The sequence below is a fragment of the Durio zibethinus genome, chromosome 15, assembly GCF_047325235.1.
Source record: "Durio zibethinus cultivar Kanyao isolate XHJ-2024 chromosome 15, ASM4732523v1, whole genome shotgun sequence".
Lineage (NCBI taxonomy): Eukaryota > Viridiplantae > Streptophyta > Magnoliopsida > Malvales > Malvaceae > Durio > Durio zibethinus.
Window position 1 is genome coordinate 18,800,149 of NC_143176.1, and position 16,093 is coordinate 18,816,241.

Below are 16,093 nucleotides of genomic sequence, written 5' to 3' on the forward strand. Positions count from 1 at the left end.
ATTTAAAAATCCTAAATTTCTAATTTTTTAACACATCACGCGTGACACATTTGCTTCTTCCCTCTTCCTATCTCAGCGGCACTCCCTACATCACTCTCTCGATCCCATCCCAACACCAATTGCCACCGCTTCCTACCTTTTGTCTTCATCAACAAAATTTTCGGACTTTCTTGTCGATTGTCTTCTGCCAATCATTAGTCCCAACAATGACATCCTTTTGCCACTACATTAGAGAAGTTTTACGGAACTCAAGCAGTAGTGAAGCTCTCTCAAATCAAAAGGCAGGTTCATGACGTCAATGAAAAGAATGAAACCGGACATAACATTTATAATTTTCTGTTCGTTCATCAAAACTAAATGTGAACAGTTAATTATTTGATCATTGTTTATGACACTTATATTTAAGTGTTTATTATTCAAAACTAATTATGTACACCATTTATAAGTACTTTGCTAAATCTAACTAATATGATCATTTTTATAATTAAAAAATAAAAACTATTTAAGATTCAAAATTGTGAGTAGAGTTGGCATCGGGGCGGGGCGGGTCAGATTTTTGCTTTCCCCGACCCGAAGCCTTAGTGCTTTTACCCGATACCCGACCTGTTTTTGTTCGGGGGTTTTAATGGAAAAACTCAACCCCTACCTGTTACAAATATTGTTTACCCAAATAAAACCTGATCTGACCCGAATTCAGTTTATTATCAATTTAAATTTTCATATGAAACAACATTTGTAACAGATAAACACATTTAGATCATGGAGCATAATTTAATCTGGATTTACAGTCAAATTCTAACTATAAAATAGTCAAATTTAAATTTTCAAATTCTGTAACAGACAAACACATTTAGATCATGAAGCATAATTTAATATGAATTTATAGTCAAATTCTAACTATAAAAATAGGCTGCAATTAAAGATATAAGTACATATTCATCCAATTACAAGAGGCATCAAGTAAACACCTACAAGACCTCACAACAACTTTCAGTTTAAACACAACAGCTTTCAGTTTAAACACAACAGCTTCCGGCTCAATCACAACAACTTTCAGCTCAAAAAATGTTGTCATTAAGGCACTTCTGGAAATATTAATATCTAATAAAAGTTTTTCTATCAAATCTTTTAAAGAACACCTTCTCTGTAATAAACTAACCATTTTGAGAATATTATTATTAAAAATGTTGTATTATTCTTAAAAAATATGGAAATAAATGAAGCTCATCTTAAACATTATCAAAAGGAGAATGCACACCATTTATTGTCCACTAAATAATAGAAATGCATGATCAGTTTTTAGATTACCAATAAATAATGAAAAAAAAAGGCTAAAGCAGTAAAGCTGGATGTGATACACTATATAATATTCACCTAGTTCATCGGCATGACCAATAGTAATAGAAGTGTCATGTACCTTTGGTCCAGATCATAATAAATCATTTCATCATCACTAAGCTCCATATCATTATTCTCTTCTAACCACACTAGTCCTATAAAATAAAACAATAAGATGAATAAATAAATCTCATAAAATAATATATTTAAAAATAATAACATAAAAAATGAATTAGTCAAAAAGGATAATATTATTTACCAAACTAGTTATCTTTTCCTCAATCTCACTCTCATCAATATCTTCATAGAAAAACTTTTCTTCTAATGAAATTGACCATACAAATGAAATAATAAAATATTAACAAATAATATATAACAACAAAATATAATAACTAACAATATGTTAAAATAAAAAATAAAATTACATAGTATGCATTATTATACCTTCTTTTTCAGCCCATAACCAATTTTGACAACATGTTAAAGCTTCTATAGTTGATGGGTGAAGTTTATTACGTTGTGTACTCACCAACCTCCCTCTAGTACTAAAAGTAGACTCTGAAGCAACAATAGAAATTGGTATGACATAAATATCTCTAACAATAAGTTGTAAGATTGAAAATTGAGGTCCAGTTAGTTTCCACCAATTCAATATATCAAAATTTCTTTTTCTTGGTATGACTTCTTCATCCAAGTAACGATCTAACTCTGATTTTACTTTTGATTTCTTCTTTTTTTCCCTTGAAACAAAATCATCATAGTCTCTCAAATTTTCCAATTCAGTAGCACCAACACAATCTAAAGATGAAAAAGCTTGAAATAGAAGGTTCTTCTTCCTTTTCCAAAGCCAATTTTTCCAAAGCCAATTTATCCTCATACTCCTTAAGCAAATCCTGACATATTTACACAATCCTTTCAATTTCAAATTCATCATTTTCTCCATAAAACTTTTCAAAGTAATACTCCAACAACTCTATTTTGTACCTTAGATCTAAAATTATGGCAACACCCATTATACTATGTACATCATTCCAATATTTTTCAAATTTGCCTAACATGCTCACAGCCATACATGAAATAATTCTATTGGAATGCATAATCCATTCATTCAATGCCAATCTGATTTTACAAATATTAGAAAAATAAAGATTTACAGTAGCATATTTTATACCAAAAAACCCTTCAGTGATATCATAAAATAATTTTAACTTCTCACAAACCTCAGTTGCAATGATCCAATCATTTTCAGTTGATAAATATTTATATAAAGGATCACCATGTAATTGCACACAACGAGAAAAAACATCTTTATAAAACAAAGCTGTTCGAAGCATCAAGTAAGTAGAGTTCCATCGTGTTTTGACATCAACACATAACTTTTTTAAAGTTGAAATACGCAATTGACGTGCTGCCTCTTCAAATTTTTTTCACCTCTTTGGTGTAGCACCCCAAAGAAAGATACCATCACAAATTCTTTCAATTCCATCTCCAATCATACTCAATCCATCTTTCACAATCAAATGCAAGATGTGTGCATAACAATGCATATGAAAAAAAGTCCTATTAAGCAAAAGTGCATCACAACCAATTCTATCAATTAACAATTCAATAACACTATTATTCACACTACAATTATCCACTGTAATAGATGAAAGTTTTTTATCAATATTCCAATCTAAGAAATATTTCATCAAACTTGAAGCAATGACCTCTTTCGTATGTGGAGTTGGCACATATTCAAACCTAATTAAACAATCAATTATTTACACTAATTTAATAATTAATTCAACAGTAATAATTACTTAATAAAAAATAAGTACTATCAAAATAAGATAATTTAATAAAATATACTTGATGATGCATTTTTGTAAGTTCCATTGATTATTGATGTAATGAGCAATGACAGCCATGTATCCTCTTTTTTAGTGATCAACAGTCTACATATCAGTGGTAATAGCAATTCTCCCTTCATTAGCTTCTAATTTGGATATTGTTTTTGCCTTTTCTTCTTTGAAAATATTTAAAATATCATTCTTTATAGTATTTCGAGAAGGCATAGCAAACAAATGTTGGAGACTGTAAGAATACTTTTCTAAATTGCACATGATCAACCATTGATAAGAGATATTCGTGCATGATTATCATGTTGGCAAGCTCTCTCCTTGTGACATTTTGATCAAAGAAAAAGTTTTTTAGTGTTACTTTTCCATCTGCCTTCCTTTAATTTGCTAGCAGCACTTGTTGACAAATATCCATTTGACATCGCTTGCTGCATCTCTTTGAATGATCATGTAAATGACTTGTTCCATTCTTAGAAGCACTACCAAGTTTTTTCTTACAATAATTGCATATTGCCTTTCATTCATTATTGATCTTCTCTTTTTTTAAAAATATTTTCATACTTCTGATTTTAGCTTACTTGAGTTATACCCACTATCATCAACTTTAGCACCATCGTTAGTCACACTTAGTGATGGAGTTGTATTTTCATCAGATGTTAGAATGGGAGTTTGCTAAATTGGTGATTGATGTGAGGTAGAAGTAAGAGGTGTTGGGGAACACAAATTATCTCTCAAATTAGACATTTTACCTTCATTCATAAAAAAGAAAAATTAGAGTTAATTCTACTGAAACAATTAAAAAACAAACTTAGAATCTAAGTAACAAAAAAATTAGAAAAGTTCATTCCATAAAAAAAAAAGTAAATGATAATCCTACTGAAACAATTAAAAAACAAACTTAGAATCTAAGTAACAAAAAAATTAGAAAAGTTCATTCCATAAAAAAAAAAAGTAAATGATAATCCTACCAAGTACAACTTAGCATGCAAAAAAATTAGAAAAGTTCATTCCATAAAAAAGAAAGTAAATGATAATCCTACCATGTACAACTTAGCATGCACCTTTAGGTTGTTCATTTAGCATGCAACTTTAGCCAAATAAAGAGGCTAATTAACGTATAAAATAAGTTAAAATATCTTCATTTGTCTTCACTAATGTAGGAGCATCAGATTTTTACAAGCAGGATATTTCCAAAGGGCATAAATGGTTTAGGATTATATATTGATATATGTGCATGTAATGAATGAATTTCAAAGCTTAAGTGGCCTTGTAATGGCTCGTAACTAATGATGTAAGAAAATTAAAATAGTGTTAGTAGATATGAGGTCACCTAATCAAGGGACCCTACACATTTCAATGATTTTGCTATCTAAGATAGGGAAATAATTGGGATAAGCTGATCAAGGTAAATTTCCCAGCTTTTTAGGTGCTTTATATTTAGGACATGTTCCTTTGAAATAGTTGGTTTCTATTGCATCTGATAATTCATGATTAATTTTTTGAGAGTACAAATTTATTGAGGAAACAAAAATTACATCTTTGACAAAACTGACAACCTTAATCCTTAGGACAATCTCCCATTATGCTACCTAGCTAGACAAGTGAATCAAAGCTAGTGATGCAACTTAGAAATAAAATATAGTACTAAATTTCTCATATTATGGTCTTTATCATTTTTTTTTACTCCCTTGTGCTATGCTATATATTCTCACCTTTTTTTCTTTCATTTAGTTACCATGCAAGCTCAACGTGAAGCCCCTCCTGATATGATATGCAGAGATAAGTTCTTAATTCAAAGCACAATTGTCCTAGTAGAAGCAACCAATGAAGACATTATGTCTGCCATAGTAAGTGATTTTTTTGCTTTTCTTATGCTTAATTGATAATAATAGTAAGTGACTTTTACTCATTATTTTGCTTGACAGTTTCTTAAAAACAGTGGAAGATATATTAAAGAGAACAAGCTTAAATCAATTGCAAAAGAGCCAGTATTCAATGAATCAAGGAATAGATTATGATGTTTCAATTGCAAAAGAGCCAATATTCAATAAAGTTGGGATTATTGCACCACTATAGATGGTTATATCTACTTTGTCTATTTTTTTAGCCCTTAAAGTCAAGTTATACATATATGTACTTGTATGTGTGATTACATTATCTTTTAAAGGAAAATATATATTCTTTTTAATCTAAAAGTGAACTTGAAGAGATTTTTTTTTTGAATATGAGATTTAAACATATACTTCAAGTCCATTCATGAATTTTGTACCTAATACCTCTAAGAAAATTAATAAATTATCAATGTTCTCTTCACTGCATCAGGTTGCCAAGGTTGAGGAGTCAAAGATGATAAATCCTATAAAAGATATGGAATGGAAGCCAAGGAAGATATGTTCTATACGGAAGATTTAAAGCCAATGAAAGATGCAGAGCTGAATTTGAAGAATGATGTTAATATTGAGGACTTAAAATTAATAAAAGACATTGAGCTGAAGAATGATGTTAATGTTAAGGACTTAAAATTAGTAAAAGACAGTGAGCTGAAGCTAAAGAATAATAATTTCAATAGCAAGGAGTCAAATGCAGAATCAAAACCAGTAAAGGATATTCTTGATACTAAAAAATTGAAGTCAGTGAAGGAAAAGGAGTTCAATGCATTGAAAGATGGCGAGGTGAAAACATTGAAGACTATAGAGGAGATAAAGTTCGTTAAAGATGTGGAGGAAATGAAATTAAAACTAAATTACCTTGAATCTAAGCTAGTCGATGTAAGTTTATTTATATGACAAAGAATGAAGCTTAATACTGACAGTTCAATGCATTGAAGGATGGCGAGGTGAAAACATTGAAGACTATAGAGGAGATAAAGTTCGTTAAAGATGTGGAGGAAATGAAATCAAAACTAAATTACCTTGAATCTAAGCTAGTCGATGTAAGTTTATTTATATGACAAAGAATGATGCTTAATACTGACAGTTCAAAAATAAAGGTTGAATTATATTTTGCCATCATTAATTCACATCTGTTGTCATGCCGTACTATAAAGTTTCAGTAACACCATAGGTAATTTCCTTTTTAGGCTAAAGCTATCATTTCAAAACTGATAGAGGAGAAGATGTTAAGCACTTAAGAAAGGAAGATCTTACAAGAAGAACTAGTAAGTTTTCTGTCTATGCATTCTTTTTATAGGTCCTTGTTATATGTTTCATATCACGTGTTCAGTCATGGACAGTCCACATCAAGCGCCCTAAGACACTTGATAATAGAAGCAAGCTCAACAACCACACTTGCCTACAACACTTGCAGATAATTCTTAACAAATTCCCCTAGTTTCGACTTAAGAATTCCAATTTTTTTCAAGTAACCCAAGATATGTATCATGTTTTTACGCACACTACTACCATTCATTAAAGGGTATTCATTTGATATCATCAACAGTTAATTCAAGTCTCTGTAAAAACTCAACACGCTCGACATAACCTTAACATTAGAGGGTAATTCTAGATTCTCTAATTCATCAGAGATTATTCCTAAGGTTTTAAATGAAAATGAAGAGATTGATTTATCGATAAAAAAAATTTTGATACTTGTAAATAAAATCTATAAAGGAGATGACTTTGGCTTACCTCAAAACTGTTGTCTGCTGGTGGCCTGTTACTAATGGAAATTACTTAAAGGAAAGCTCAGCTGTTGTAATTTTTGTTTCTCAGAAGAAGAAACGATCACTCTTAGGTACAAATGGTTGGCCAACTCGTCTGTCTTTCTATCTTGTTAACTTTTCTCTTTCTGGCTTGATGGCTTTTTTTACTGAAACAGAGGAAAGATTTGAAGGAAGAAAGCTAAATAGATGAAAGTTAAATGGATGAAAACATATGGGATGACTGAAATTGGATAGATGGATAAGAAATTTTGAAGAGATCAAAAGAGATGAGAAAAATGGGATGACTAGATGGATTAAAAACAAGAACACTGAAAGAAATTAAAACTCAAAAATCCTAAAAAAAATTACATATATATATATTAAGGGTATTTTAGTAAATATCTCGGGTCGGGTCGAGTTTCATATAAACCCAACCTCGACCTGATCCAAAACCCATTTTTTCAAGAAATAAACCCGACCCTAAATGATCGGGTCGAGTCGAAACCTGACGATTTTGGGTTAATTTGTCAACCCTAATTGTGAGAACCAATACTTAGCAAATAAAGAATAATTAAAAAACAACCAATATTAAGTTAACAGATGTCATTGAAATAACCTTTTAGAGAATTATTTTCAATAAATTGTATAAATGATTTCCATTTTAAGTAATCTTTATAATATTTATATTATATCTATTTTTTAATTGAATTGGTAGCCTTCCCCTTTCAGAAAAATCAGCTTTTCCAAACATAGTCTTTCACATATTTTATTAAGGAATAAGATACTCATGAGAAAAATAAACATTCCATTCCATGAAATTGAAACAACAAGCAAACATTAAGGATTTAGTGCAATAAGAAATACAAAGTAGAAAGTCCAAACTTTTCTTATACTCGTATCACTCAAAAGCCAACTCCAAAATAGAGTGAGATAAGAAGTAGAGCAATTTATCATTGAGTTTTGTTATCTCAGATGGATTGATCCAAAAGGATCAATACCATTTTAGCCCTTACTAGAGGTATGGTTCTTCATCACACCAAATCCTCTCACCCAAAAAACTTTAAATTTTGGAATTTTTATAGTCTTACAAATTGAATCTCTATCCTAGGAAAATTTTTTTTTTTATACTAATCATCAATTGATTATTAAACTTTTTGTATTAGATACTAAATCTATATAGGAGGAAAAATGTTGAGTAGTGTTTGTTTTGCATCAAATAAGTCTTAGATTTTAATAGATTTTTTTATTTATTACTATTATACTTTTATGTTAAGTAGATTACATAATTTACGTATTCGTGTCACGTAAATTATTAAAATTCATGTATTATCATCATATTTTATAAAAAAATTACATATTATAATTTATATCGACATAAAAATATGAAATATATATTTATTTTATTAAATTCATATATATTTATTACTAAAATTTTAAACAATATTACTTTCGTGTGTTTTTTTATATTATATACGTATCATATTTCAAATTATCAAATCTAATATAAAAGTAAATGTTAAATAATTTTATTTTGCATATATTAAGTTTAAAATTTATTATGATATTATATTTAAATTAAGGTTTTTTTTTAATTTATAATCAATTGATTATAAATTGAATGTTTTAAAGTTACTTAAATTTTATGGATATATTATTCTTCGAGCTCATTAAATTTGAATTACTATTATTTTTTAAAATTTAGAACAGAGTGATATTTATTTTTTAATATTTATAATATTATTATATATCTGTAAACATACAAAATATTTGTTTCTACCATTAGATTTGTATTTATAAGTTAGTTATGTCATTGTGTTATTTGGAACTCAAAATTATGAGAAAAATTAGCAATACTCTTATTTTATTTTATTTTATTTAAATCTAATTCAAAACACATTTAAAATTTTTTTGAAATTAATATAAAATTTTTTTATTGTTTTAAAATATTAAAAAAAAAGCAGGTTTAGGCATGCTCTCTAGACCCCGCCTCAACTTAAGCGCAGAAAAACCATAAGACAAGACTGAATTGGTTTTAAAATTTTTTGTCCGAGCCGTGATCGAAAGCTTGGAAACAGACCTGGAGAAGACAAGTCTCAAGTTCCAGTCGGTTGGCTCGGTTGAAAATCAGCTTCTGCAATTACAAGTCGAAAAAAAGTATGGAAGCTACACCTGGCGGAAACGAATCTTCAAGGGATGTTAAAACCCTAATCTCATTTTATTCTAACTTTCTATGGAACAGACTGTCCACTTTGATTCGTTCTTCCCCTTCTATTTTTCTCCAGAAAATCTCAAATCTGTCTCGCCAAACGACTCTTCCTATCTCTACGACACGCAGGGCCGGTCTCCCTCTCCCATTGCCTTCCAACTCATTCAACTTCACTCCGTACCACCTCGACCCCTTCTTCATTTAGTATTTTTTTTTTAAATTAATTGAAGAGAAAAGTGATAGTTTTATTATAATATTTAAATTTATTGAATGATTTTTACATGCAGGACGACGCCAGAGGCATCGAGAGTTTATGAAGTTCTGAATGATATAATGGATCGCTCCATTTTAAATTTGCATAAAATTCAAAATAATTTGCAATTTTGGCAATCTAGAGCGGAGGTAATGTTGTTTACTAATTACTAAGGCTTAGCTTGATCATTATTTTTCTTTTTTCCTTTTGCTAAATAGAAATTCTGAATAATGAAAAGTGTACCTATTTTTGGAAAAAGAAATACAACTAGTTTTTCCTTCTTTTTTTTTCTGAAATAATTGTATTAGAATTAATGTTGCATTTGAGTTACTATTAATTTACTTTTTTAGTCAATTTTGAATATTCTGTTTGCTCATGCAAGTAGCAATAGCAACAAACAAAACTAAAAGAGTTGTTGTAAAGCAAAACCAGAATTGCTAAAAAATGAAAAAATGACCCAAATGTAAGACCGATTATAATATAATTACTCTATATAAAAATGAAATTATTGTTTTTAGTTCTGAAAATATAAAAATTTATTCATTTTTTAGTTCTGTCAAAATATTATTTTGCTTTTGTATGCACTGTCCAAGCACATTTATTGTTATTTACTTGGAGAAAGGGAATACAAGTAGCAAAAACAACAGGTACTTAAGAGTGTAATTATTGGTTATTTGCTTCAGTGTTTATCCTAATATTGTAGAAATTTTTAGGGTTCTAATGCAAGGAAAGTTTACTTCATGATTTTTGAGCAAGGGCCACGAGCTTTTGTTAATGGAACGGTTCAACTCATTCATGAAAGTGTTGCTGATGGTTCAGCAATGCAGCATCTTTCCCATTCTGCATCTGCCTACATCTCTGAAAGGATTGCTGTCTTGTCTGCCTTAAGGTGTTCAGTTTCAACTTTTTTGGCTGAGGTTTGCTCCATCTTGTTCTAGTTCTGTATTGTCATGTCATGTTTTGACCATGATAAAGAAGCTTATAATTTGCTAACACTCTTTGCAATTTTATTGTTTTTTTCTTTTTTATTCAATAAACTTAACATTATGTAGTAGTTAGGTAGCCTTGATAACTGCCCATTAACTATTGTTATTTTTTTTTGTCACACATGAGTAATCAAGGATTGATTGCTTGTTTGTTTTACTAGTTTTATGTGGAGGTTTACAAATGTGGAGAGGAGTTAGTAAACGATTCAGAGAAATCATTTTCCTCACTAATGATCATTCTTAATGGTTTATTTTCTAAGTTGGAGGTATCAATTGGCCATCTTCATGCATTAAGTCAGGTAACAATATTGATGTATGTCTTTTTGTAATTGTATTTGCCTTTGCAATATTTTCACTCTGTTGCTATGATTAGCTTGTTAAAAACTTCTAAGTTCGAATTTTCATTTTCAAAATCTATGCAGAGTGATTCTTCTGTTGATGGAACCTATTCATTTCCCAAATTATTTGAGAAATTGCCAGAAATCAATCAGGAAAAGTCTCAACGGACAGATTGTGAAATTAGTGATGTTGTCAACTTGGTTTATAAGAATCTACAAGAATTAGACTCTTACTTAGCTCTCATGGTAATGATTAACTAATACTTTTATCTTTAATCTTTGTTGCAACAAAACTAGACAGTATTTTATTAACTAACTGACTTGTTCACTTAAGGTTCTTGCATTTGATCATCAATTAAATTTTGGTATGTGTTTCTTATTTTTTTTTATCTTGCTCTTAGGTAGCTAAACACCAAAAACCAAGGAAGTTAACTCGTAACTGGATCCAGTACACATGTGGTGCAGTTGGTCTTTCAGTTTGTTCTTTTTGGCTCCTACGACATAGCCGTTTGATGGGAAGTTCTGACATTGACAACTGGATTCGTGAAGCAAAGGAGTCAACAGTTAGCTTCTTTAATGACCATGTAGAGCAACCGGTACATTTCATTGTGCTAATCTGATTGCTCAGTTGTTTTTACATTTGTCTCATGCAAGTTTTGTGTTGATAATTTTTATAAATACTTGAGAATGCAATTGGTTTCTTTGTTGTTAAACTCAATTTATCTTCAGCTTTTGTCAATTAGAGATGAACTTTTGGATACATTTAAGAAAAGGCAAAAAGGTGTGATGGATATGGAGGAAGTGCAGTTGACTTCCAATTCTCTCCACAGGTTAAATCTTTTCCTTGCCAGTCTGTAATCATTAACATTCAATTAAAATTATCAAGTAAGGGAATTGTAGAGTGTAATTTCTTCAGTCCTTTTCTTTTTCTCCCTTTTTCCCTCTATGCATGAAGCATGCCTCTGTGAAAATACATGGTTGTGAATTTTGGGCAACGGGCCTCCATATGTACAAAAAAATATTCTTACTTTTTCTTTTCACTCTATTCTAATCTTTGCTAAAAAACTTGGATTCTTCTAGAGATGTAAGTTGCTGGATGTTAGTTTTAATTGATTATAGATTATCTTCCCGCTTCACTATTTGGTCCTTTCTTTTCTTTGGTGATGGGAAGTAATGAAAATTTTTTCATTCATTCTAAGGTAATTGTTATATTCTTGACAGCCATGACAAGTGTTTTTTCTGTATGTAATTTCATGGTTTGCAGAATGTTATTGGCCTTCAGCGAGCAGACAAACGGTAAAGAATTCCTAGAGAGTGCATCGGACCAGGAAATGCTTGAGATAGTTATGTTAAGGTGCAACTTTCTTTCAAATATTATGGTAATGGTAATCATGTTAACACTTTTTGACTCATGATTCATGTGTACCTGGCGAAATCTTCGATCACCCCTATATTTATTAATAAGTTTAGAGGAAGAGTACCAAGTTCAATGCTAGAAATAATAGTGAAAAGATAGAAAATATATGCAAATAAGAGTTTCAAGATTGCAGTGGACTGACTGTTCACCTTTAAATATTGGCTCAAGTTTTCCATGTTTGAGTTTTCCATTTCAGTAATTTACCATTTCCATATTTATAGGTATCCTTGTCTTAATTTTATATTAATTTCTTCTGCTTCATGGCTGTAACAAAATTTAATGACATGGTTTTATCTAGGCAGTTCTATGACTCCAGCACTGAGTTACCTGTACTTAAGCTGGTTCTTTTAACCTACAGAGATGTGCAAGATCAAGTAGAAGTGTAACATGGGCATTTTAAACAAACCCTAGATGTTAGATTCAAACACATCTAAACCTAAATACTTTAAAGATCCAAGCCCAAAGTGAGTAGACTTTGGGAATGGAGTCATTTCTATGTGCACAATTGTGTGTTTTTGCACATGCTAGTGTATGCATTCATATTTCAATATTGTATATTCTTGTGTTTGTGTCACAGAGACAGAGGTTGGAATATGGTCATCTGAGGCAATTAATAGTATATATAGGCATACACTAGCGTACCCTTGTTAATTGGAACTTGACCTTTTGTTTGTTTGGTTTTATCTAGGCAGTTCTATGACTCCAGCACCAAGTTACCTGTACTTAAACTGGTTCTTTTTACCTACAGAGATGTCCAAGATCAAGTAGAAGTGTAACATGGGTATTTTAAACAAACCCTAGATGTTAGATTCAAACACATCTAAACTTAAATACTTTTAAAGATCCAAGGCCAAAGTGAGTAGACTTGGAGAATGGAGTCATTTCCATGTGCATAATTGTGTGTTTTTGCACATGCTAGTGTATGCATTCATATTTCAATATTGTATATTCTTACGTTTGTGTCGCCGAGACAAACTTTGGCATATGGGCATCTGAGGCAATTAGTAGTGTATTTAGGCATACACTAGTGTACCCTTGTTAATTGGAACTTGACCTTTTGTTTGGTATCTGTATGAATGCTTCAGGTACAAAAATTGCTTTAGACTGAAAAGATTAGCATAGCAAGTTTTTATAAATGCCAATATATCTGAAATAATGTTTCATTATCAATGATAGTGCTGATTTTCCTGTTGATATTTGCAAAATATTCCAGAATAAATATGTTTCTGTGATTGCTAATCTGATATATTGCTTTAACTGAACTACCATGGTATGGTGTATATCTCCTTGTTTGGTAAATTTCTTCTTTGAGAGAAACTCTAATTCATTGGGATTTCTAATGTAGATATGAAAAGGAACTTATGCATCCTATCCAGAATCTTCTCAATGGAGAGCTTGCTCGCGCTCTGCTCATCCAGGTAATGCTCATTATTTTTTCTATGCAGTTGCTGCTTGTAATTCTGGTTGCATAAACTTTATGCTTTTGCCATTGCAGGTTCAGAAGTTGAAACTGGATATTGAGATGTAAGTTCAACACCAGCTTATTCCTACATAGATGCTTAAATTATACTGGCATTTTGGTTTATCTCACTCTTCTTACTTATAAAAGATGCTGATATAATTAGGGCAATGCTTGAACTGGATCAGATTCTCAGAGCAAATGAAATCAACTTTGCAATCCTAGCTGCCTTGCCAGCATTCTTTCTATCTCTTGGGCTGGTTGTAGTTGTGCGTGCATGGCTTAGACAGGTGTGAATACTTCAAAGCTCTACAGTATTTTATCTAATTAATTTCTTGAAATAAATTCCTTTTATCAGTGTAGGAAGGGACCACATATGCCAGGTTTAGTTGAATGCACTGCTTAGATGGTTATACATTTTTATTGCCACACTATCCATGCAACCTTTATTTTCCAACACATGCATATACCTTCTAAAGTTAGTGTATTTGCTCAAGGCAGCAAAACATACCTACTAAGAATCAAAATTTAGTTTCCTTTTACATGTTTCCTATGCTCTTAATTATGTAGTTTTTGTTATTGGAATCAGGATACTAGAGCAGCAGGCAGGGGAAGAATTGCTAGAATCCAAAGGAGGCTACTTATTGTGGAGGTTGAGAAAACAATTATGCAGTATCAAACTTATGTTGACCAAGGGCTGGTAAGAACCTTACTATTTGATTTAGTGTTTGGATGGTTCTGATTACCTTTTCTATCTGGGCCTTGATAAAAATTTGATTTGGGCAAGCCATTTTCAAGATGTAAGCATCTCAATTGAGAGCAAGTTCTAATTAGCTTTGATGGCCTTGAGGTAATAACAAGGCCTGCACTGATGGTTACTATTCTTTATTTTTCTTGTTTTGCCATCTCTAGAGATGTTCAGAGATTGAGTTGACTTCTTCGGTTCTACTCTTACCATGGCACTGTAGGGAGAAAACTGGAAGCAGCTGTCTTATTGCCATTGGCTCCATGTGTTTATTTTGTTTTTGTTTTCTGAAAGCATCTTCACCCTCCATCCTTTTTCTCATCCATCCCTCTATTAATATCATGATTTTATATTCTTATTGTTGATAAATTTATGCGTTTGTATTTCCATGTGGATAAGCTGACTCTTGGTGGCAAGAAAGAATTTTGATTTGTAAGAACCTTTATTTGGTTCAAAAGCTTTGTTTACTTCTTTTATGTTGTTTTTAGTATCTCTCTCTTGATTGATTAGAATACTTGTTTTTAGCTTGTTCTTGTTCCTCTGCTTTTTTGTAACTCTATAGCCAAATTCCTTTTGCTTTGACTGATACTGCACATCGCTACCTCTCACTCACATCTCTGTTGCTGTTTTGCAGAAAAATGATGCACAATGCATGTTTGGAATGTTGATTTATTGTCTAGATCGCTTATATCATGCCGTTAGAAGACATGCGAAAGCAACTGGTGAATGGCAATGGTTGGTTGATTCATCTGTTTTTAAATGTCAAATACTTCTGGTCCGTTTCAGCTTTCTTTTGTTAGAATGAAGTTGAAATCAGATAGCAACTAATCAGTAATATAACTGTGATGAACAGTTTGAAACAGGATATAATTGATTTGGGAAAGCCTGATCTTCAAACTGCATACAAGCTAATTGTGACAACACGCATGGAACGGGTGTATGACTGTTTGCTTCCTTCACTCAAGCGCCAATAGATCTTTACCTTTACTTTAGAAAAAAAAAGAAAAGAAAAATTGTTCTTAAATTCCTCTTCCCCTGCCTTCTTGAATTGCTGTTGCATCAAATTTTTTAAAGGGGATTGCATAATTTTGATCCAAGCTTTGAGACAGCCAAAGTTCGGTGCTGTTTTGTCTTTGGTATTTCCCTGCTTACTTCAAGTTTCACTTTTCAAGGAATTTTTGTGAAGTGGGCGAGTTAAGAATTGGCTCAACGTTTACTTTTGCAGTTGTTAAGCCTGAAGGGTGCGTGATGAACATTTGTGAATTGTGAATTTAATTTAGGGATATTGCTGCTCTTGCTCATGGTTTTGGTTTTACTTTGAGTTTATGGGTTCCTACTTAGGTCGGATCAATTGGGCCTGACTATGGCTTGTTCTATTCTTGCACATCAAATGGATTAAATTTGAGGCTCGAACACCTGCATTGGGGGAAAGCAATTGGATTAGGGGCTGCAAATGATTACTTGTCTGGGATTGGCATGCAGAAGATTCATGTTTTTGCTGTTTGCCCTTTTTGTTCCTTCATCATAAGGCAAAAACCATTCATTCATTTATCTTTTAGGCATGGGGGTCCTGATTTGATGCTTCATGGACAGATAACTACCACCCATATTTGGCGCCTTCTAAAAATTGAAAAGAAAAAACTTTTTATATGGATACTATAAAGGTGAGTTGCATTTTTTGCTGTTTGCCCTTTCTGTTCCTTCATCGTAGTGTAAAACCCATTCATTCATTTACCTTTTAGGCATGGGGGTCCAGATTTGATGCTTCATGGACAGAGAACTACCACCCATATTTGGTGCCTTTTAAAAATTGAAAAGAAAAAACTTTTTATTTTTTATGGATACAAATACTTAAGGAAGCAATTTATTA

The 16,093-nt window shown here is 31.4% G+C and overlaps 1 protein-coding gene and 1 pseudogene across 1 annotated transcript; both read left to right on the top strand.

Moving 5' to 3' along the window:
* The first annotated feature begins 4,915 nt into the window (after positions 1-4,915).
* On the top strand, positions 4,916-6,509 carry LOC149514740 (uncharacterized; annotated as a pseudogene).
* A 2,333-nt stretch (positions 6,510-8,842) lies between these two features.
* LOC111301191 (protein DGS1, mitochondrial) lies at positions 8,843-15,524 on the top strand. The gene is made up of 14 exons (XM_022896680.2): positions 8,843-9,202; positions 9,313-9,427; positions 9,992-10,195; positions 10,426-10,563; positions 10,687-10,848; positions 11,004-11,198; positions 11,332-11,432; positions 11,867-11,956; positions 13,365-13,437; positions 13,515-13,543; positions 13,645-13,768; positions 14,068-14,178; positions 14,858-14,958; positions 15,077-15,524. Exons 1-14 carry the CDS (start codon positions 8,976-8,978, stop codon positions 15,195-15,197), a joined length of 1,791 nt encoding a protein of 596 aa, XP_022752415.2. The 5' UTR covers positions 8,843-8,975; the 3' UTR covers positions 15,198-15,524.
* The last annotated feature ends 569 nt before the right edge of the window (positions 15,525-16,093 follow it).